Below are 24182 nucleotides of genomic sequence, written 5' to 3'. Positions count from 1 at the left end.
ACACATTGATCCACAGTTTAGTTTTTCCTCGTACATTACCCGATATGGTTGTCTCTAACCATTTTGGTGTGAGATACTCACACATTAGTGTACATATTATTAACGGGGAACTAAGAGTGCCATCTTCAGTCTGCGGCGAAACACTGCAGTTATGTTCAAACTTCAAAACAGAAGTTGTGTAGCATTCTGTGGTTTTAACATGTCTGGGTAACCGTTAAATTATGATATGAACAGATAGATTTTACCGGGTAATAAAGACAAGTCATCTGCCACAGTTGAAATGTTCTCTTGTCTGCCGACAATGCACAACACCACCACCACCACAGGCCCTTTAACCCGTGTTCTCCTGCACTAGATGAAGACACACATAACGCAAGCGCTGGTTTATTGCATGTATTTATTGTCCAGGTACCTTTAAACGGTAACCATGCTAGTTAGTGAGCAGATACAGGTCCAGGGTCTTGAATGTGCTGACTGGGCTGCTGGTTGATGACAATTTAAGTTGTACATATTTACATAGAAAAGGTGGAATAGCGACAATCACTGAACAGGAGCAACTTTGCAAAAGAACAACAATTTAAAAAAAAAGTCTAAATAAAAAATATAAAGCTAGTCCCTGGCATTTATGTCCCCACATCTGTCTGAAAGTCAAAATGCAGACATCATTAGCATAGTAATAAAGGCACTCTCATGTTTATATACATTTCATTGATCTTAAATAAGGGAGGTTCGCTTTTGGGGCTTTCACAGTAAGAATCATAAGAGTTTTGACACATTTCAAAAGAAATAAACAGTGAAAATCGAGATAACACAAAGTATTTAACTTGATAAAGTACTCAAAAATGTATACAGTAAATCAACAGACAAAAGGACCACTGGAGGCAAATGCACTAAATATATTAAACTGATTTAAGTTAGGGATCGAAAAAACAGCATCTCAAATATACAAATGTAAAAAAGAAAAGAAAACAAAAGAAAAGCTATTCCTTACCCCGGGAGTCTATGCAACAACACATACAATACAGCACTTCCGCGCATCGTTCTGCCTGTTATTCCATGAGAAGAAAGGCTTTTATTATAGCACATTCCACACTATGGTCTCCAGCACAATGAGGAGAAAAAAAAAGAAACAGAAAAAAAAGTGGCCCTGAATCTCAACGTCACATCACTTCCCCAGCACCTCTGTGCTGTTGCTCTCAGTTTCATTGTGTGTGTTTTTCCAGTGCAAAAGTGTCATTCATACTGCCAAACAGAGGAGACAGCAAATTTACATTTGGCTGTGACCTTTTTTTTTGTTTTTGTTTGTTTTTTTCAGTACTGCAGTTCTAACAAGATCTAAATTTGCCTCGAGCTTCATGAAGCGTTTCATCCGAACGTCTCTGTTTTCATAACAGCAGTTCATACCGAGGTGCATCCAAAAACTGCCGTCATATACACCCTCTTTGTCCATTGCCGAAAACATTCTGGCCTTTCATGCAAGAGTTTAAATGTTTTAACATTAAATATGATAAAATAAGTGCTGCCACAAAGTAAGGAGGAATATCAGTGTCAAAGCGTAATTTCAAAACTGTACCTACCATCCACTTTTTTCTCTTTGGTGTAGCGTGATCCATCAAAAGTAGACCATTTGCACTAAACACTTTGTTCCTGCCAGGCACAAGATGTAGCTGTGATAAAGGCTGGAGAAGGCTAGAGATCAGAAATCAGTTCTTAGTCCAGCCCTTTCTTAACTGATACATCAACTAAGCAGCGACTAAAGGTGTAAGATGGTATCTCTTGATAGCAGAAGTCCATGTGTACGGACCTTGAGGCTGGAAAAAAAAAAAAAAAAAAACTTGATGTAAATATAAGTGCAACATGTCAGTGTCTGTTGGTTCTCATCAGCTCACGGGGATACAATCTATGTGACTGCAGAACTTAAGCGAAATCTGAAAAGGCTGAACCCTCCTCTATACGCTGCCTTTAAAATGGGAAGAGGACTCACCACATTCCTAAATATGCCTTTGCGTGATCTGCGCAAACGCATCGACTTTTGATAGTATCCTGATGACATTCACTGGCCTTCTCATTCAAATGCTGTGGCCCCCGCACGAACGGGTCCCAGGACCTCTCTGCGCTACAAGCATGACCTTGCGTGCGCAAGCCTAGAAAATGATGTCGCAGCTCGCACTGGGACACAGTCAGTGGTATAGAATACATTGAAAGTGCAGCCTGACTGAATGCCACAAAAGAAAGTACTGATAAGTGAAGTGTTAAAAGCACTTAGAAGAGCATAAACATCCGGAGGGCTCTCACAATGAACGAGAAAGAAAACAAAGAAACAAAGAAACAAAGAAAAATCAGCCCTATAAAGGATTTTGATCGTCTTCAACAGGGACGACACTCCTGCTTCCATAGGATTGACAATGAGCATTTTAAATACTTAAATAGATATAAAATTTTGTTATCTTTAAACACAAACTGTACACGTCTGGTACCAATACATATAAAAATTACAAGTGTGATTACTTTAGAAAGGACACCCTCTTGATACATGATATCAAAAATATGTAGCTTTAGTAGCACTTTTGTTCTTCATTTATCTAGTAAACTTTACAATTCTACATTACACTCCAAAGAAGTGAATGAGGTCTTTTTTTTCTGCTTGTCCCATGTCACGGGAGCGGTGGTACCGAGCCTCAAAAGTCCCAAGTCGCCCGCCGTGGCCACCGCTTCGCTCTTCCGCTCTTCTACTGCATCCCTCTCTTCTCTGCTCCCCCTCGTCGTCATCCTATAACACTTCCTCTTCACCATCCCGTCGCTCCTATGTCCGTCACGCGCCGGCCTTTCGACCTCTTTCCCCTTCGACGCGCGCTTCAATCAATTTTTTCGACTTTCCCAATGATCTTCTCCTCGAAGATGGGCAAGACCGCATCATCTTCCCGCACCTCTTCAAACACCACCCCGCAGTCAAACTCGTCGCTGACCTTCTTGAAATAATACCTAAAAAGCCAAAGAACAAAGTTAAGTCCTCCAGGTTAAAAGCGCTGACCGTCACTTACACTTTGTCCAGCTGGCAAGACTTAAGTTATCTGCGTGTTACAATGTCAGAAACCAGTTTGAGATGATCAAGCTTTAAAGATTTAAGATTCACTTGTAGCACCCTAACAACCATCTAATTTTTAACCCATTAGATCGATCATGCTATAATTCATCCTGCCTTCTCAATTTGTCATTAAATGGATAAGTAAAGGATGAGCGATGCGGGAACTGTGGCCTTGCAGATTTGGAATTTCTGAAATTCAATCGCATCTACTCAAAGAAACCACAACTGTGTCGAAATCACGTGCGACGCGCGAAATGAGGTCAGTATCGGCAGAAAAACAACCTGAACCACAGACTCACCCACACTTGATTCTGAAAGGTATTTTAAGGGTTTTAAGAAAACTTAATTCTTGACAAGCCTCCTGAAAATTTCATTTAACCGGCTTGGATGTATTTAGAGCTAATAATCGTTCCCATATATATCCCCCAGACAACCATAGCTCTAATGACATTTTAAAGACTCCCGATTGCGCTGCACAGTATTTTGGAGTCTCAAAGCAAGCTGTGTCATAGACAACTCGATCCGATCGCAACCCTGCCTGCTCATAATTCATCCAATTCAGATTTTCCGGTGTGACGCGGCTCTTGAAATATAAATGTCCATGGAAATCAAATGGCAGCATAAATCTCACCTGTAGTTTCCTTTCTTTGTTAGCAGTTCTTTGAACTGGCCCAGAGTGACGACTCTCCCTTTGACAGACGTCCTGTACGGTATCTGCTCCTCACAGAAGTAATATGCCACAACAGTGTTGTCACACGGCTGCTTCTTTGTGGCTTTATGTCTGCAGAAGGGAAAAAAAACACAGAATAATTCAGAAAATCTGAAACTTTCCCTTTGTTAATGTCCACACTTTTCAAAGTTATTTTAATAGTTTAACATATGAGGACGAAAAAAAAAAAAAAGGAAGGTCTAATTTAGAGATTTTCAACTGAAACGAACTAACGGGAATTACAATTACATGCTCATATTCATAAGTAACTGTATAACTGGGGAAACGGTGACCGTGATGTAAAATTTCAAATCACACAGTGCTTTATAAAAAAAAAAACAAAGGATGAAAGAATTAAATAAACAAGTCAAAACACACGGAATGAGCAGAAATGTCATGAAGAATGAGGCCTAACATCTACGGTAACTGTGTGTGCCTGTGATGTGGGCAACACCGGACAAGCAGCCGGCAAGTCTGCAGACAGATGGATACTTTGCATCTGGAAGGTTGAACTCACTAATCAATACGTGCAATCGCACGGAGCGAGTGAAAACGTCCCCCTCTTCTCTGGTTCACATGAACAAGTTAAAACTGTGTTTGTAATCGACTAGGATGTGCTAATGAAACAAAAACAGTTCCCTTTAATAATCAAAAGATTAATCTAGAGGAAACAAGTCTGAGGCTATCTGAGGACAACTAACGGAAAAACAAATGGCGTTTCAACAGGATATACAGTATGGGAGAAACGTAAACAAATGACCTGAGATGTGGCTGAAAAACAAAATATCTACAGAACGTGCTGTGGCCAGTTTTTACTATTTTCTCCCAATGTAAAAAAATAGCTTAAAATACCAAGTGTTGACAGCAAGGTTGGTGGATTATCGCGAGTACCTGGAGCATTATTCATGGAAAGCCATGCTGCTGTTGAGTTGAAATCTCATTTTTTAGATGCTTAGAGCAACCAAAACCAAGGTCCTCCTTCGTATCATCAGCAGATAGATATCTCAAAACCTCAGCAAATACTGATAAACCCGTGAATATCGGGGTATTTCGAATTTTGGGTGAACCGACCCTTTTAAAGATGCTTGCAACCGGGCACGGGTCTGTTGCTGAAGGGTGAAGCAGCAGGTTAACTGAATGGGTGCGCTCCCTACGACGTCGTCTGACCGGGAGAGGCCCTGAAATGATGATCCCGGGTGTGCCAGGAAGCACCGGCCAGATCACGTTATCCTCAGTGACCTCAAATAACCTTCGAGCCTGGCATCTCTTGCGCCAGCTCGAACAGCCACACAACCGCGTCTGTTTTGGTCACTGGGGAGTAAATGAATTCTGCGGTGACCTTACCAGGCGGACGGCGGGCTCCTCTCTGAGAGTGATCAAGCTACTAAAAAGTTTCAGACACAAGTGTATCCTTACCCCGCCTGTGGCCGGCAGTGTGGTGGTTCGTGGCTTTTAAGACCGGCCGTCAGTACAACTTAAGAACCGGGACAAGAGCTTGCTCACAGCTGAGTGACGTCAGTGAATGTCAATTAGTCAGCACGTTCAAGACATTGCAGTACATCCGTCTGTCCCCTGAATTCAGATTAACACGGCCCTCGACATACTATGTGTTCCTTCTCTCTCGTTTCTAATATTGGCGTGGATCAGAGGTTCTCAAGCTCTGCAGCGGCTGTGAGACGCAGCTCACGGAAGATACTACAGCACTTTAAAAACCCTCCCTTAGCGCCCAATCGCCACAATTAACAAACAACAAACAATTTCGTTTATTGTTGTTACATTTCTAAGCTATCTCGCTTTACTGGTATTTTTTTTCCGGGTGGTGCTACTCAAATTAACATTTGTGTTTTACTGTAAAAAGTGGTGCTTTTTACTTTTGATACCTTACACTCCTTATTGTCTTTTTGGTGGCATAAACAGACACCACCACCGTGCTCTTTCACAACCCACATCCTTCATCTTTTCCAAATTCCCACCTCTCGGCTATCTCTAAGACATTTTTCCAGTTTGGACACTGGAGATGCCGAAACCCCCGTCTTCACAGGTCCGACCGGAGGGCTTCACCCACTGGCAGTGCCATGTAACCTGCCTTTCATCTGCCTCTTGCACAGTTCCCCTGCTCAACCCCCATCTGCTAAGTACCCATCTGAGGCGGCTGTCAAACATCAAACGGGAGACTGTTTCTGAGGGAAACATCAAAAAATATACTCCGGCTGGCCTGCCTCTGCGTGAACACAGAAAACACACACTTCGGCTTTTTCTGTGATCCACTCTCTGGTCTTCGCGGGCAATAACAATCAAAGGATCTCATATGTTTTTTTGCCATCAAGTCTGATCCTAGGTATTTACAAAGTTTATATCACATTAAAACAAACCCAAGGATAGGATACAGCACACAGAGTAGGGAATTAAGAGAAAGAAATTGCCCATTATTGATTTCCTAATGTCTCTTTTAGTAGTGCTACAAAACACACACAGTCCTGGGTAACTAAACTGCCAGTCGTCAGAATGCGGAGTAAGATGGGTTTGCCGTGACCTACGGGGAATTGGGAGATTAGAGGGGAAAAGTTACTGGTAAGACACAGTGGACATACTCCGGCTCGGAGAACTCGCTGTCAGAAACGGCGGGCACCACGCTGAGCGGAGGGAACAGCGCGGGCCTGACTGCGGTGCGACCCCTCTGGATCACCTCCATCACATACCTGGGGGACCGAACAACCCCAGCAGTTAGACACAGACTGGCCCAAAAGTGCACACAGGCTAGAGAACAAAAAGGTGACTGTTTCATTGTGAAAAAATGACCGAGAAGACAGATCCGGCTTCTTCCCTTGTGTATCAAGTTCAATAGATTCTGCCGATCAACTGGACAGGTAACTATAGCAATGGGACATGTCCGTCTACTTACCTTTGCTTGGGCTGTAAAGTTCCGGACTTAATTTTCTCCTCCTCGAGCCGCCGGCAAACCTCCTCCAGCTGGATGAGGGGGCTGGGAGCCGGGTTGGGTGGCATGGTGGGATCCTGGACGAAAGGGTGAGACGGCTGCACGCTGTTGCGCAGCTGGGCGCTGACGCACGGGTACGCCGAGCCTGACCTCTCCACTGCGCCCACACGGGATCCCTCGTGGCCCCCGGTCCTCTTGGGCCCAGAGGTGCTCCTAAAATGTGGAGTTTGTAGCAGGAAAACGCTCATGGGTGTGTGGAGTTTTTTTTCGCTCACATAAACAGGGAGAAAACAAACACAACTGCTGCAATGGAGGAGGAAATGTTATCCATGGCAACACAGCCAGTACTATTTTAGACCTAACACAGAAGGTGACAAAAACGCAGTTGGGAATATAAACTGCCATCACTGACCCGTATGGGCTTCTCTTATGTTGAACCAATTCTTTCTGTCCTTCCATCAGCCACAAGAGGATCTTCTGGTTTTTCTCGATCTCCTCTCCAGGCCCCAGCATTTCATAAGGCCGCACGTCCTCACCTTTCTTGTACATTCTTTTACACTGTGTGCCGCCTTTGCTACTGTACAATGGAAGAAAACAACTGGTAAGAGGCAAAGAAAAAAAGCCTTTTGGGTGCCTTGATGCCGTGACAGCAGCTAATGCTTGAGTGTCTCACCTATACCCTGTATGCTCCATGGGGCTGGATCCCATGCCATCCGCGTAGCTGCGCAACTTGGATCCATAATGACTCGTCTCCATGCCCCAGGGAAAGCTGCCATGCAAACGCGCGGCTGCCTCAGCCTCCACCTGCTCTTTGGGCTTCCCGACGCCTGCGTGGTGGATGTGATGCGCATGCTTGTGGTGGTACAGGTGGCTGGTCTCTCCCTTGAGGCCATGCCTGGATGGGTGCTTTCCCTGGCCCGACGACAGCGGCGTACCGAGTCCCGCCCCTTTGCCCCCCGGGAAACCGTCTGGTGAGCGTGACTTGGGAGAATGGCGACCCGTCCCCGGTGACTGGCAGCCAGGAGTCTTCATGACCCGCTGGACGTGGTCGTCCAGGATGCTCTCGGGGTTCTCCTCATGAGCGTCTCTCAGAAAAGGACCACTGTAGCTGATGTCAGCATAGCGGGAGTTGTAATTCTGCGGATGAGCACCAGGGGGGAACCTGTGACCGGCTAACGATGTGGCCGTGGACATGATGACTTCATCACCATCCTCCTCCTTCAGTGCACAAACAAAAACCAAACACACAGAAAACCAAACATCATTTTGAGGGAAAAAATTTTATCTGGAATAAAAATCAGGAAAAATAAAACAAATTTATAGTGATAGGGTATGAATATCTGAGGGATATACAAGTTCCATACAACATGTAAATAAAACTAATCCATATAAAATATATCTATATGCATTTTATTCTTTTAACAGTTTATTTCCTCATACATTTGACAAAACCGAGGATTTTTTCCACAAGGGTGCATATTCTACCGGTTTCAGCCTGCAGATGGCAGATTTTCACCAGATGCTAATGTGCCTGCTATCATTCTCGGTGCAGAGGTTTGGAGACAAACCAGGAATACAACAGCATCAGTGAGATCCGGCGCACTATGCATGCGCACAGCACATTTGTTGCCGTTTCATGCGATGACAAGTGCAACCGATACAGCCTCAGCTCTGACAGCATCTGCTCGGGGGGGGGGGGGGCGCTGCAGGCATTCAGAGCGGGTTTTGATAGGCAGGCACCGCAGGGAGCGGAGGACATGCGGCGATGAAATAGAACACAGCAGTGGATGGAGAAAATCCTCCACAGTAGAATCAAATCAAGTCATCTAAAACTGGTCAAGTTGCAATCCGTACACGGCACAAGGACCTCACACCACTATTACTGCAAAAAAAAAATATGATAGAATGAAATTCTAGACCAAATGTTTCATTCGGAGCTAAATATTTACTGACACAGAACAAACTGTCATTTAACACAGGACAAAGGCAACAAAATCTGCAAGGGAAACCTATATTCAGACGTAATCTCCATCAAGATATGAACCATTACAAATGTTTTGAATGCAGCTGGGGCAGTGAGCGCCATACGGCAGAGCTTTTGTATGTAAAGCATCCGGTGTAAAGTTAGAGACCGTTTGGCAGAGAGAGAAGGAAGGGGAGAGAACAAAGAGATATGGTGGAGAGACAACAGTAGGCAGGGGGTTCAGGTTTCATTTTTAGCCAGCCCATGCCAAAACTTTTTGTCACAGATATGTTAATAATTAAATAAATCTGCAGTTGGGAACATGTGAAAAAAAAAAAAAAAATCTGTGTGCCCTATATGCTTATTTATATGCATTTTATTCTTTCAAGAGTTCAATTCCGCCACGCTCTAAAAGATGCCCTATGCAGCCAAATATTTTTTTGGCGTGTTTCTATTAACTGATTAACTGTGTCTTCGTGTCTCTGCACCAGATCCCGATGTCTCTGTTAGCTGAGCCCCCTGGAAGTTACTCGTGGAACCACGACTTCTTCATTCTTCTCTAGCTGAGGTGGTTCCTGGGGTTTTACTGATGATAGTTTAGCTCATGTATACAATACCTCTGCCTCTCATTATGAGGAGTAATAGTGCGACATGCCTGCATGCTCCGTTATCTTGTTTACACCAAATAAAAAACCAATTCAGACAAGCGATAAACATCCTGCTCACATGGTCTTTTGGCCATTGATTCACTTATGTGAATAGCACGCTGCTGCTCTTGTATGTGAATTATCCAGTGCATAGCTGGACCACAGGGCCCATTGTTCCAAAAAAATTACATTAGGTGAAGCCATAATTTTATTCTTAGGGGACTGTGTGACAGAACTGTGGGAAAACGTTACTCACATCCTCACGAGCTATTTCTCGCAGCAATAAAATGATAACATCAATTTTTTAACCGCGTTTTTTTTTTTTAATATCTTATTTTATCCCGCAGAAATTCCTTACGGATTATAACCACATCATTTGAATACATCTGATATTCAGGTCAAAAAAGCGGAGCCCTAGGTCCACGTCCTTTTCCAGATGCACAGAGTATCACTTGATGAAGTCGGTAATTTCACGTTTGCCTCCAGGTTTAATAAAGCAAAGCTCGAACTGTGTGATGGCAGCTTCTCTCCTTTCGGGGCCAAACCACATAAATTGTCTGCCTTGAGACTTAATACTTGGCTTTGTGTACTGAGGGAGATTTTATTTGTGGTTGCAGCAACCATTTCATCACCGTTCAAGTGACATCAAACAGGCGGCACACTGTTCCAGGCTTACAAATGGGCGAGAGTGCAGGTGCTCCATCCGACTGATCGACAAAGCCAGATCGCTGACAGGCCAAGGACAAAATTCTCAAAAATGATTCATAATGTGTTTTTATTCCCCATTCAAATGGCTGGCCTCATTAATTTCATTAAGGCCAGAAGGATTTAAAACTCCTTTATAACTGAAAACTTCAAACCCAGCTGCCAGGCACACATCTCGCTTTCTGGCTTAGAAATGGGCTTTGATGGTATCTACAGATTCTCCTCAACCAACAGTCTGCTTTTCTACTCTCTATGGTCATCATTTATTGAATCACTCTGTTATTAAAGAAAATTAAAGTTATTAAAGTTTTAAAAAAAAGAAAAAAGTTCTCTGTATCACAGCATCTGTGTAACAGCTCTAACCGAAAGCTTTACACATATAGTTGCTCAGATCTGAGAAAGCAAACCATATATCAAAATAAACTTTTTCCATATAAAAAAACAAAACTGTTCTAGAGACAAGTCTAATCAATCGATCAGTCGATAGACAGAAAATTAATCAGCAACAGTGTTAACGATCAATTAATTCTTTCGGTCATTTTTCAAGCACAAATGCCAAACATTTTCTGGTTCCAGCTTCTCAAATGTTAAGATTTGCTGCTTTTCTTGGTTACATATAATAGTAAACTAAATATATTTAGGGTTTTGTATTGCTGGTGATACAGAGTAAGGTATCTGAAGATGCCACTATGGGCTCTGGGAAATTATAATGGGCATTTTTCACCATTTTCCGACATTTTACTGACAATACAAGTGATTTGTCTAGAAAAAAACTGATAAAAATTCTTCTACTTTAGGGGTTTAATTTTTCAATTTTCTTTTCCCCCTGGCCACTAATATATTCAGCTGGTGTCACCAAAGTTAACGTGGTGGCACCATATATATTCAAAATCCTAAAAGTATCTCACAAGATGAGAACAGCTGAGAGCGAAGACATACACGTACCCTTTCCTGCTCCCTGAACTTTCTTGATCACACTACAGACAGTGTTCTCCACCGCGAACCTCCGCGACAACTCTCGGGGGTTTGCTGCTTAGTCGCACGTTAAACCGAATTAACAAAACAGTAGCCCTGGTTGTGCTTTACACAGTAGACACTGGTTTTCGAAACTAAAGTGAACATACCAATCGAACTCTCTTCAGCCGCTCCTCTAGTTTCTCTTGGGCCTCTCTCTCCCTCAGCACGCCCTCCAGTCGGCTGATCAGCTCTGCAGCAAACCTTTCTGGCTCCACGTGAATGTCCTTTGGAATCCGGTTTGTGCGCTGGGGGAGAAATGTCATACAATAAGTGTCTTTTGTTTTGGGTTTTTTTTTGCCACCACTGGATTACCGTCAACACCACAGGGGCGCCCTGACTCTTAACATCCCGTCACTCCCGTACCATCTGTGTGATTTTGAGAAAGAGGTTGGAGCTAAACTTCCCATCAGAAGCGGATCACCTTGCCATAACATTATTATATCCATTTGATAAGGGTGCCTGCAGCTGAAAAACAAAGTGACATTTAAAAAAAAAAAAAAAATGACCTACAAGCCCCGTCAATCTTCTTATTGCTAATGAAGTGAAGTCATGATTAATTTGTTGGGGCAGGGAAACATGAGAGTTATGCTTTTGGGATTTGTACTCTACTATACAGCCAATTCATGCATCCTAATAGGATGCTACGTGTGGAGTTTTTAATTTGACTCTTTACTCCACGGCCTAATTAGGGCCAGGGTTTTCCTACCAAGAGACAGCCTGAGCGGCGAAGGGAGGCATCAGGCTGTCACAGGGGAGGATTCATGTCTGCTAGGCTTCAGCAAACACAGCTTAGGAAAGCATCAAACTGCATTCAGACAGCCTTCTCTTTCACCATCAGCTATTCTTATACTCCATCACAGGCCCTGCGACACAGCAGAGCTTAAATATGCACATCTCCAGCGGTGGAAGCCGAGAAAGATGAGGCAGAGGCAGACAGTCAAAGAGAGAGAGGTGGGAAGGGAAATAACCCATGAATAACTCACTGGAATATGAGGTAGTGGCACTCGCCCATTTGCTTTGGCACTTTCGTGCATCTCCCGGCGATGCTGTTTGCGGTATCGGTAGGGTGGTACCCCATCTCTGGAATTAACAACAAGGACATTTTCATAAAACATCCTCATGAATAAACAACACAGACGGCTTTGAAGTCGAACGCTTTTCACTGCATCATTGCCTGAAACCAACACCTAGTAAGTCTTGATTAATCAGTACAGCAGGCCAGGTATTCTCACGGGCTTTGTTGCGTCCCTCGTACACCACAAGTGGTCTGGCAGATTACAGTTACATGTTAACACATCCATGCGTCTGTAATTCCATGTGGTATTGGCCATGCTGGGTTTCACACTCTCCTATGCTAGAAGCTCTGGACCAATTAGCTGATAACAGCTTCTGATCCATTCAGCTTCAAACACATTTTTGTCCAGTTGTGCAAGCTTTGAAGTTTCTTCGGCTTCATTCCCCCGTGCCGTCTCTGCACCTAGAAAACATTATTTTTCAAATCTTCTTTTCACCAGCGCATGCCTGTTTTCATGCTTGATAAGTGAAAAACAAGTGATCCCATATGGCAGAATGCACCGCCTTTGGCTCTCCTGCTTGTGGACTAACAAAGACATCAGTGAAAGAAAAAAAAAAAAAATTTTGCTCTGTTTTGCTCTGCAAATTAAGAACTGCGACTATAAACAATCACTTTTGAAACGTCTAAAATCTGTTCTTGCTCCTCTTTGCAAAAGAGGTCAGTAGGTTAGCATTTCCATTTAAATACATTCTATAAGACTTGGCTTAATGTCTGCTATGAGAGTGTTGTCAGGATTCCTTATTAGCATTGGAGATCAATTCTAACAGCTTTTACTTGTATGGCTAATGAGCAGATGGGACTTCAGTTGCTACTCCTGTTGTAAAGTTCGAGCATGGGGTAAATGGGCAAGAGGAGCAATTTCGAAGCCAATTAAACCTTTATTTCCGTCTTCCAGCAATGCAAACTTATATGACACGGCTTACTTTTAAATAACGCCTGGGAATACTTAGTAAAGTATTAGGTTATATCATCACTCTGGTGTTCCAGCCAAAGTTACAGCCTGACATTGCCTTTAATGACCTAGTATTACAATTTTATGCAAGAAATATATTTTTTTTATATGAGTGTGTGTGTGTGTGTGAGAGATGAGAAAATACATACACACTGCTGTCGGTAAGGGAAATTGTGTCTGCGTCGCTGGACATACTCTGCTGCTCACTATCGTTGGCGCTGGTGGCGGGAGCGATAGCATAACCGGTGTTGACGTAGTATGGGTTGATGGGCTCCCAGCACGGTGCATGCCTTGGAAAATGAAGGAAATACTCAGGAGATTGCTGAGAAATAAAACCCATTTACCCAAACAGACCATGGTGTGCTCGTAAAAAACACATTTATAAAAAGACAGTACAAGCTCTATGGTGTAATCCCAAATTCAAACACACAGTGCTGTTTTATCATAAATAGTTAGATATTGCAATAGAAAATCTGTGCAGAAGCCGAAATGTTTGTCTGTTCACAGTTAATATTTTCTAAAAGAAGAAGATTATTCACCTTGTTTTATGACTTAGGAACAACCAAATGTCTACGGGAGAGCTGCTGCTCCAGATGGGTCAGACTATACGCAACACAACTTTAAGTAGGGCTGCAGCTAACAATTATTTTCATACATATTAATTAATCTGATGATTATTTTCTCAATCAGCTGATTCATTTTTTTGTCTACAAGACATCAAAGAATTGTCAAAAATTTGCCACATCCCAAGGGGGATGTCTTCAAATGTCTTGTTTTGTTCAGCCAGCAGTCCGAAACTCAAAGATATTCAATTTACTCTCATTTCTGAGAAAGAAGAGCATAAAATCTTCACACTGAAAAGCTGAAACCAGCAAATGTTTGGCATTTTTGTTTAAGAAATGACAATTTTTAGATTTTCAAAACGGTTGCTGATTGATTTCCTATCGATTGAAATCCTCCATATCCTTGGGCAATGGTAAGAATTAGGCTGGCAGTTTACGAATCTGAACGTGACACATTCAAATAGGCATTTGAATGAACATGCAATTAATATGAGAGTCACTTTTAAAATGTGCCCCCATCTTTCCATAGCCCCTAATAACTCCCATTCCTGCACCTGGTCAACCCCTCTGGCTCTGCCGAATCCTGTGAAGCATTGGCCAGCAACACTTTTGTAAACACACTATAAACGCGATACCAGGGTATTGAAAAGTGGAGTGTATCTGCCACCCTCATCCTGATGGCACATCCTTCAGAGGGCATCTACGGAATCATGGGGAAGCTTCATTTGACACCATTTATATTTGCAGTCATTGACTTTGCTGAACACATTTCTTAAAGGGCTTTGTACACATGAATTATAGATGTTTTTTTTTTTTTGGTATTATTCAAATGGGAATTCCCCGAGGCATTTATCCCAAGCTTTCTCCCTCCTTGGAATGCACAAGCACCCAGAGTTCAAAATGAAACCTTTGCGACCAACTGATTTTCATTAGCATCTACATTCAACACCAGTGAATAATTACAGTGGAGGGCTGGCAATGAGTTGGGACAAAGAAAAAGTGCAGTCTACGGAGAATTATTTTTAAAGCTGAAAGGAAATGACAAGGCAAAGAATGAAAAGTTATTCTGAGGCGATCTGTTACTTGATGCAGGAAAGATGAGATGATTCCTGAAGCAGTACTGTCCTGCAACACTGCTTGCAGTTCAACACCAATGACTGCGCACATTTTTTTGCGTTATATCACAATAAAAATGTGTTTAGATGTTAGTTACATTTTGTTAACACCAGCTGATTACGTCATCAAGACAACATAAGCACATCTGCTTTCCAGTCAGGGCCATGCAGCTAAAAAACCTCCATATGAACTCTCCATTTATTGCTTTTGATGTTTCGAGAAAAACTCTACCCAGATCTAGGTGAGCAAATCCCTCAACAACCGCTAATCAAGCAGGTGACAAGCTAAACTATTTTTCTGCCAAGGCCTAAAAAAGGACTGATAGGGAAGAGTATGTGAACACCCTCATACTGATATGCATTCACATTTATTTCAGTGGCAATGTTACCCTGTTTCTCCGGCTCAAAATTCTCACGACCCCCAGCAGTTAGAGGGCCGTACAATCACAATGTCAATTTGAATATGGCATTACCTTTTCCATTCTATTTTCACGAGTATGAGGAGCTTCAAACAGGCTATATAGAAATGATTTATTTAAAAAGCTATTGAGTTAAAGGCTACACTGTTTTCAGTACAAAGTTTTGCCTTTGTACGAGTACGCCTCCGCTGCAGCTAAGCGAATCAAAACACAGGAAAATGTAAAGAGAGTTATGTACTCAAAAGACTGTACATTTGGAAGATACCCTCTTGACTGGATTAACTCAGACTCTGGAAGCCTCATATTTCTTTGCACAGAATGCATACCGTTAAATTTTTTTGTCCCCCATCAATTACAACGGAAGCACGGTGAGATCTCTTAATGGCCAGTATGAACAGGATGAATGATTACAGTAACCAAAAGCTTTTTCAATATTGGTGCGGATGCCTGATTATTGATTTTTTTTTAAGTGAACCTAGCCTTTAATAAACGCACACTGGGGACCCAACCCAAGGCTGAAGTAATTCTTTTAGGACATACAGTATATAACAAACACAGTATGCTCATACTCTATGCTGTTGGCACACATCTGTGCTGATTTGATTTATACAACTTACAATATAAAGGGTTTCAGTTGGTCAGTAGTTGGCTCAGACATACATTTGATTTTTGAGAGCGTGATTGGCCACGTTGTCCTCAGCTGCCTTCCATGTAATCACAACTTCCACATACCATTCCCAGCTCTCCCTCTAGCCAACCTGTCTCTTCTTCATGTCAACTACTAAATACATGCAAAGGCCGAAAAATCTTATGAAAAAGGAAGCGTATTTTTTCCTTTTCTCAAGAAAAAAAAAAAAGGTCCGACTCCAAACTCAACATTATTCAAACTGATGACAGATCATTTCTTTTAGACACATAATAATGTCAATTTGAGAGAAACGTTGAGCAGTAACACAACCGTTCATCTATACTGTTTTTCCGTGTTTGTCACGACTTTAGTCTAGCATGCAGACTGCTAAGGCCCTCATCAGATCCCTCACAGGCAGCGACAACTTTCGTAAAAATGACACAGAAAATAAAGTCTTGCCTTTGAAGTTCACATCTTCCTCGAAAGGGAACAAACAAAGCTGTTTCAATCTCCCTCAACGTTAATGAATGTGTTGGCCGTTCTTATTCAAGTCATTTGATTTTTTTAAAGCCGATCTGAGAGACTGTTTAATGTCTTTTGTTGCCTGTCTCTAAAGAGATCAGACACAACTGATGTAAAATTTAGTTTCATAAAAAGCCAACGGGTGATGCTGTAAAACTATTTAAAAATGTAGGGTTTCTTTCCAGCAAAATGCTTGACTGCTGAAATAATGATGTGAAAATAAACTCAACTTGGCAGAAATGCCTGTGGTAGTTAGTTGTCTCAACTTTTTCCCTCATTCTCTTATATTTTCGTGGAGATTTCAAGAAAACATCAAACTCCAACAACACTGACTTTGGTTATGCTTTAAAAAAAAAAGTCGTTCTTGTACAAACAAGCATTTGCCTCATCATGTGTTCGGCGACTATCAACCAGAAAAGCTGCATGCGAACACTGGAGAATGCGATGAGACACAACGCGACTCGAACATAAAAAAGACAAGGCGGAGAAGGCAGCAGACATCTGCAGCTGCCCAGGCTACGGCAGGGCTGATTCTCGTTCTCCTGCCTAAACTGTAATCAGGATTTTCCTGTCTCCACTGCTTGTACCGCACTTTGATCAGTGTTTAAGTCACAGAGCGGGTTTGATGGGCGACATGACAGCTCCACAAAAGTGAAGCCGGAGCATCTCGACTGCCCCCCTCAGCGGGCTGCAGTATAAGTCATAAAACCCTGCCCCCTCCATGTTAGCGGATGGGACAAGGGCTAAACTAAAAACCAAGTACATGTCAAATATATTTAACCCAAAGATGGTTTCTGTCATTTTAGGTAGTTCTTATTACACGGACGTATGCTCAAATGCTAATTTTTTCTAGGATAAGTTTGGTTTTAATAAGCTATTTGACGCCATAAAAAGCGGGTTTGAAGTCATGATCGAGAGTTGTGTGTTTGCTCACCACCGAGTCGAGCGGGTGTATGGGCGGGACTTCCATACCGTGCAAGATGGCAGCGCACGAATCCGGGACATTTTGCCTACATTTGCGTGCAGTGGTAGGAAGTGTGGACGCGTCGTACCCTCTTTACATAGAGTCACTGTTGTAAACTAAACAATATCTGCAATCACACGTGGGTGGGTGCTGAGTACTCATGGGTCGGACCACGGCCATCTTCAAACTCAGCCTTCCTTTTGATCTCAACAACACACCTGTAAAGTTTTGTGACAGTGTCTTGCGCGGTAGTGATGCTATCCTGGTGACAAAATCTGTCCGTGGACAGACAGATATATATTAGAAACCTACCAAAATTCTCAAAACCGCCACTGCTTCAATAGGTGTCTCCAGGACCGAGTGTTGCCGTGACTCACACGGTGAAAACAATACCGGCCACGCTGTCGCAGCTGCTAATCAGCAGGGATATAACTTAAGTTGTGGGCAGTGAGCAGTTACTTATGATTTCATCTGATCTTTCATTGTTACACTTTCTTCTGCGAAGACACAAACTGGGAGCGAGGTCCTAACGCCACTTTTCGTTGAACATCATTACAATTTCTTATGCTGGAGGATCACAAGTGCGTCGAGTAAACCAGCATGCAGAGTCTGATTATTCAGAGCCCTATAGAATCAAATCGTGTCTGTTCTTTCAGGCGCCCTACTGGCTGCTGTGTATTAGACAGATTCAAAGCAAATGAGGTGAAATCTCAGTCACTGTGGTTCCTTTTCACACGACTAAAACTATAAATAATTCCCACTGTATTACATTTGGAGCTACCGTGACATTAAGGCAAACTTTACCTTCGTTATCAAAGGTCAGCTCAAACAAAAATCGAACGCTCTCTTGTTTCTTTGTTTTTATTTCCAAGTTAATTTTGACATGATCACTGTTTTACAGCAACCTGCCTCACCTATACAGGTGTTACTGATAACACCTGTATGAGTGAGGGACGAGGGCGCCGTTATAACCAAGTGTCCGGGCAGCGTGACAGTGATCCAGCGTGCGCGGTATCACGAACCTGCAACTAAGGCACTTTCAGGTAGTTCAACCATTGCTGCGTTTATTATTTGCATCTGTGCTTTTCCCACTGTGACATGTCAAAGTGTCTTCCATGAAAAAAAAAAAAATGCTGTTGACACCGTCTTTTCCACTTTGCGTCTCATTATGTTTCTGTCATTTGTATATAATTTTGTCACATTGTGCAAGCTGCCCATTCAACGGTTGCGATTATTCAAACACAGCCAACAGTACTAAGTTACAGGATTATACTATGTGGCAGTACAGAATCATGACATAAAATTATAATAAACTGTGCAGACCAAGACTCAGTATCAATCAAGTTTTCAATCACACATGGACAACACTGTCAAACATCACTTTACACACAATTTATGAGACAAGATACCTTCAGGAAAGACAAGAGAGGGCAAATTAAAATTAGCAGGTCTTTGCAACTGGTTCCACTGGCTAATAATGCCAAGAATGATCTTAAAGATGATGAGGAGGTCAACAAGACCATGTCCTTCTTTAATTTAAGTAGGTCACAAAGAGAGACTCAATGGATCTGCAAGAATCACAAACAGACACAAAATGCAGACGACTCAGTCATCATCACAGGAGAAGAAACAGTCAAGGAGCAGGATAGATGCTGGTCATTCAGCTGAGTAGCTGCAATTAGCCGCAATTAGCCTCGATATTCTGTCGAGGGTAACTGCCTCTGGATCAAACAAACAACCGAACGTTAAATTTAAAGCCTAATTATCCATATACAGGCACATTAAAATGGCTAAACACTTATGAATCTCATCATCAATCAGCGGGCATCAGAAGATTTGGCACTGCACAGATTACAACAACATCTGGTTGAAGCTACATTGACGTGACACGCTGAAAATGAAAAGCATTTCAAAGCATAGATGCCACAGCCTGAACGCTGCCGTTGCACAAACACTGCTGGCCAGCACAGTCAACCATTGCACTGCGGAAAAATAGTCCAAAGTAATCAAAAACTTCTCTAAACTACCAGCATTTGAGTCATTTGTCGTCGGGAGTGTCCAACATCAATTTAAGATAAAACGTTGCTTTAGTACCGATTCTGACGCAAGAGAGCGTAAAAGATAACATGTTTCAACCTTTAGAAGTCGTGCAACAGGATGTTGACGGCAGATGTGCACATTAAGATAAATAGGTAATGTCACAATGTGGCTTAAAAATCCAGAATCAGAGATACAGCTATCATATCAATAGGCATGTCTGTGACTCATCAGCGATATGAAAAAAGGTTTGGGAGCTGGTGACTTCATTACGGCAAAAGAAACTGTTTTTCCCATCAATGCAGACTCAATATTAAGAGGAAGGAGAGGAAGAGGGGGGCAAAGATTACAGTGATTTCAGAAAGCTCCTCTTAAAACAAAATTGTGTTGAGCTCTTTCACTACAAAGTCCTGTCCAATGGGAAAACACATATGTCCCACAGCACCTGCACAAGAAAAACAGAGAACACTTCTCCAACCTTCTAACAGCCAAGTTCACTTAGATTCACTTCGCCATCACCCTCTTATCTCAGCTGTCTCTTGTTCTACACTCTGACTCTTGTTTCCTTTCCAAACTTGAGGCAGCGCTCATGGTGGTGTGGGGTTTCAGGTTTATTTCTAATTCAGCAGTCTGCAGAGAGAGCGAAAAGCTGTGTAGTCAGAGCTGAGGCGCAGCTCTCTAGCTTGCTGGGAGGATTTACCTGTACTCGTGACCGTCCTGGAACCTCGCACTGCTGGCAACTCGCTGCGGTGCCGTCTCCATCAGCAGCTTCTGAGTCAGCCGGTGGCTCGGTGTGGGGTCGCACTCGGGCTGCTCCTCGGACTCACGGTCACATCTCCATTCCTCATCTTCAGTCAAAGTCGGTAGATAACCCGACAGTCCCTTTCCATTCCCAGAAACGGGGCTCTGGTCACTGTACAGCTTGGGGCTCTCTCCTCCTGTCCGCGTATATTCCAAATAAATGTCAGACTTAAGGAACAAGGGGTAGGTGTTTTCTTCCATCATAGTCTGTATCTCAGTCTGAGCCTGGTCAAACATCGCAGGATCAATGTGAAGCTTCATCACACAGTCTTTGATGAAGGACTTGGTAGCCGGTTTGATCTGTCTGGAAACAATTCCATTGTTGTCCAAGATGTATTTCTTATAGATAGCTTTCGCTAGTTTAACCTTCTTCTCCTCATTACCCTCGTTAGCCTCGAGTTTGCGGAAGCCGCTGCACGCAAACCAGAAGTCCAACATATCTGCACACTCCTCCTGCTTGAGGAACGTCCTAAACAGATGGATGCCATCCTGGTCATCCAGGAGGGAGTGAAGAGATTCTGCCCACTTTAAGTAAGGTGGCGTCGGAGAGGCACTGCCCTCCGGCTCATAACCCAGGTCCAAGTCCGGTCGCCTGGGCGTAGCCACAGATGCCTCGCACTTGAGGCTCTCATTCTTCGAGGAGAAGCCAAGGTTGCCGCTTTGGCGTCCATCACTGCACACCAGCTCACCTTCTTCCCCTGGGACTGGAGGTCTTGGAGCATCCTCAGTGAAGCTGCCTCCCAGGTCTGCTAAGTAGACCCTTTTGTCGCTTATGCTCATAGTCCCAGCATCCATAAACCACGTCCCCGTAGAGCCCACACTGCACAACTATTAGATCCAGACCTCTACTTACACCACTGCAGAAAAAGTCCTGCAAGGAGGAAAAATATAACAATGAGACGCGGCTTCATCACATCATTGAAAGGCAGACTATTGCTTGTCTTGACAGGGAACTACTATTATAAGATATTTTAATAGTCATTCTCAAATGGCTGGCAAAAAAGATTCTAGGCAGCAATTTGCTGATACCGGGTGCAAGTGAATTCAAATGATCGTCTTGTTGAGAAAAAGTTGATCGATTACGCGCCATATGCTCGCTTAGCAGAGGACTAATGCCTCGTCAGGAATTTTTGGAATTCTACCCAGTTTGCATTTTTATCAGATTCTCATGAAAAACTCATCGTACGTCCAATTTCCAGCTGAATATCAAAATGAATGCAAACACTGCGGAAATCCAGAGGATTTGAAAATGTGAGACAACCTATTGTAAAGCTCTAAAACCAGAAAGTAGCCTCTGGTTCACTTTTCAATGTAGCACGCTCCGCACTGTAGGATGGTAATGTCAGCTGTCTACGCTCCAGTATTGGGAATTGTCGTCGCACGACAATACGAGAATAAACCGAAGAAAAAACGCTCATGCACTTGGTCTGTGGCCACAGATTCTGCACGGCAACTGAGAACCTGAGCAGAAATTGAAAACCGAAGTCATTAGGCTTTTAATGTGGCTTGATAGTCTAGAGGCAGCTTTCTACTAGGCAGTAGGGTGAATGTGGTGCAGTATTAATGTAGTATCCAGTAATATCCCACTGATTTATATGCGTAAGCATATCATTACTTCACACAGCTACTCCAGCTACATCCAGATGAGTATTAGCGCATCACCACGGTGATAAATTCACTTGAGGTTTCTAGACTCAATAATGAAGCAGCCATCCTGTCTCTACTATTAACTGATATGAGCAGTACCGCAAAGGATACTTTATTGATCGTTATTCCATATTCTCTCCCCCTTTTCATTCCCCCGTTATCACAGTGAAAGATCAGCTGCAGAAGAGCATATGTGATGATATTAGGGACCGAATATCATGTTCAAGGACACGTCCCGGTCCTGATGCACTGTCCCCGAGCTTTTTCTCGGTGAGCAAAGACGCAGCGGTGCCTGTATGTCCACCTCTATGCACTCTGCATGCTGCTTATATTTTCGCTTCCCAGTAGAGTCGGTAACCATTTCGGCGCCAATTTCATAATGTAACTGCAATGGAGGGGGAAAGAAAAAAAAAAAATCCTATTTTAGACTTCTTGACAGCTGTGGACAGGACAAAATCATGTTGACCAGTAGTGGCTCGGACCAATCACAACAAAAAGTGCAGGAGCAAAGGGTTAATTGAAGGAAATTTAACAGGAATTGCCCTGTCCTGGCCTTCTTACCATTTTGAATCTAAATCACTTTCCTATTAATAGCTCTGTGCACAGTTGACTCTAATGGTTCGGGGATTAAAAATAAATCTTGGGAAAAAAAAAAAAAAAAGTAGGTTTATAATTTCAAAACGGGCTGACAGCTGGCTTCAGCTCACTCTATCCGCGATTTCACAAGAAATATTCTCAGCGGTTGCCGTCACGTTCCCTTTAGGGCACACCCCCTCTCTGTCCTATCCAATACACACGCTAATCGTTTCTCCTTAATGAAACGAAGACGGCACAGACACAAAACTGGCGACTGGGAATTTTTTTTTTTTTTTCCCCTGCACAATCCCTAAGTGTGAGCAGCACGTGCACCCCCTTGCGTGGGGGGCCAGGTGTGCCACGAGCACATTTCGTGCCCAGTTTGACAAACGCTCGATGGATCAATCGTCCGGTCAAACTAGTTCCGTGCCACCTGTGTGTGTGTGTGTGTGTGTGTGTGTGTGTGTGTGTGTGTGTGTGTGTGTGTGTGTGTGTGTGTAAAGACGCATCGGCACCAGAGATGTTCGGCCGGCGCAGTGATACATATAAATTTAGCGGTTCTGCGGTCACAGGTGTTTGGCTCGACGTGAATATTCAGAAAGGTTTAGGCGTGATGTGCCGGGCGGGTTTTTTTTTTTTTTTAATTTACCTATTTTTTTAAATGAATTTATTTGATCCCCCCCCCCCCGAAACTGTAGCCTATCAGTTTGCTCCCTTTGAAGTGAGCCTCTCATCACATTCATGTCTTGGCCTCTCCAGAATGAGCAGCACAGCAGCGGCGAGTGGGGGAGGGGAGCCAGTAACAAACTCCGTGTACACACACACACACACACACACACACACACGGTGAGAGTGAGTGAGTGAGAGTGAGTGAGAGAGAGCGAGAGAGCGAGCCAGGCCTTTCTGTAGCCGACCGACAAGTGCACAACTTTGTCACACTATTCACCTATTAATATCCGCGCTGCGTCCGCCAACGGCCGCCAAAGTAGACGGGTAGACGTGACGGCCGCCAACATTTCCCGCCCCCCCCCGCCACCGTCAGAGGACACAGAGGGAACCCCACATCAATTTTTCCGAGCAGACTTAGAACCGGCGAAAGCGACGGCACCTATTTCCCGACTACCGCAATCCCAATCTCCGAGCTGAGGGGAGGAACATTACCACCACCACCACCCCCCCTCCAAAAAAAAAAAAAAAAAAAAAAAAAAAAGTGACATATACTTAACCGGTGAAAATCTTCTTGCTGCTTTCGAGCGCATCGGGCGTAGGGACCGGCACAAGTCGCCGCGAGCAGTGTCATAGTTGCGAACTGCAGGACTTTAGGAATAACAAAGAACACGGTCCGCTCTCCGCCTCTCCATGGCTGTCTCTCACTGTCTGCGCGGAGCCGAGGCTACACAGGCAGCAGATGATGCACAGCGCCTCGCCCGTTCGCTACACAAACTGCCAGTGTTTAGCTTTTGGTTCATGTGGTACACTGATGGGGTTTTTCTCCCCCCCCCCCCCCAATTCTCCCTCTCGCTTTCCCGTGTGTTGAAATAAATGTCCCGATAAAAGAGGTTGGCTCTTTTTGCTCTCCACGCTTTTCGCATTTGCAATTTTTCACGTTTTGTACCTCACAACCAAAAAAAGTATTGTTCTGCATATTGGCTGACCTTTTTTTTTTTTTAATTCAATAACCTATATCAAACCAATAACCTCTATTGAGGGAAGAAATCATCATTTTATTAAGGAAGTACAGGCGTTCTCGAACGTGACCTGTGTATATGCTGTATGTGAATGATAAAGATGTCTGCGCTAGTGCAGATTAGATGATTGC

The 24182-nt window shown here is 43.3% G+C and overlaps 1 protein-coding gene across 6 annotated transcripts; it reads right to left on the bottom strand.

Annotated features, from left to right (window-relative positions):
- Positions 1-394: 394 nt before the first annotated feature.
- On the bottom strand, positions 395-23772 carry axin1 (axin 1). Of its 6 annotated transcripts, XR_005707234.1 has the most exons (12): positions 23590-23772; positions 20040-21011; positions 13241-13381; positions 12048-12144; positions 11172-11309; positions 7406-7950; positions 7145-7309; positions 6697-6945; positions 6386-6493; positions 3717-3866; positions 1985-2982; positions 1746-1811 (listed from the first exon to the last, which is right to left on the bottom strand). XR_005707234.1 is itself a non-coding variant. In XM_040124214.1 (11 exons), the coding sequence occupies exons 2-11, from the start codon at positions 20933-20935 to the stop codon at positions 1754-1756; spliced, it is 2547 nt and encodes an 848-aa protein (XP_039980148.1). In that variant the 5' UTR covers positions 20936-21011; positions 23590-23772; the 3' UTR covers positions 395-1753. The 6 variants fall into 6 exon arrangements, 5 of the variants coding, with proteins under 5 accessions (XP_039980148.1, XP_039980144.1, XP_039980146.1 ...); XM_040124214.1 differs by lacking the exon at positions 1985-2982 and having other exon boundaries at positions 395-1811; XM_040124210.1 differs by lacking the exon at positions 1746-1811 and having other exon boundaries at positions 1847-2982.
- Between the last annotated feature and the right edge of the window lie 410 nt (positions 23773-24182).

Source organism: Xiphias gladius, chromosome 3 (genome assembly GCF_016859285.1).
Source record: "Xiphias gladius isolate SHS-SW01 ecotype Sanya breed wild chromosome 3, ASM1685928v1, whole genome shotgun sequence".
Lineage (NCBI taxonomy): Eukaryota > Metazoa > Chordata > Actinopteri > Istiophoriformes > Xiphiidae > Xiphias > Xiphias gladius.
The sequence above is the reverse complement of the archived record's forward strand: the minus strand, read 5'-3'. Positions and strand labels throughout refer to the sequence as shown.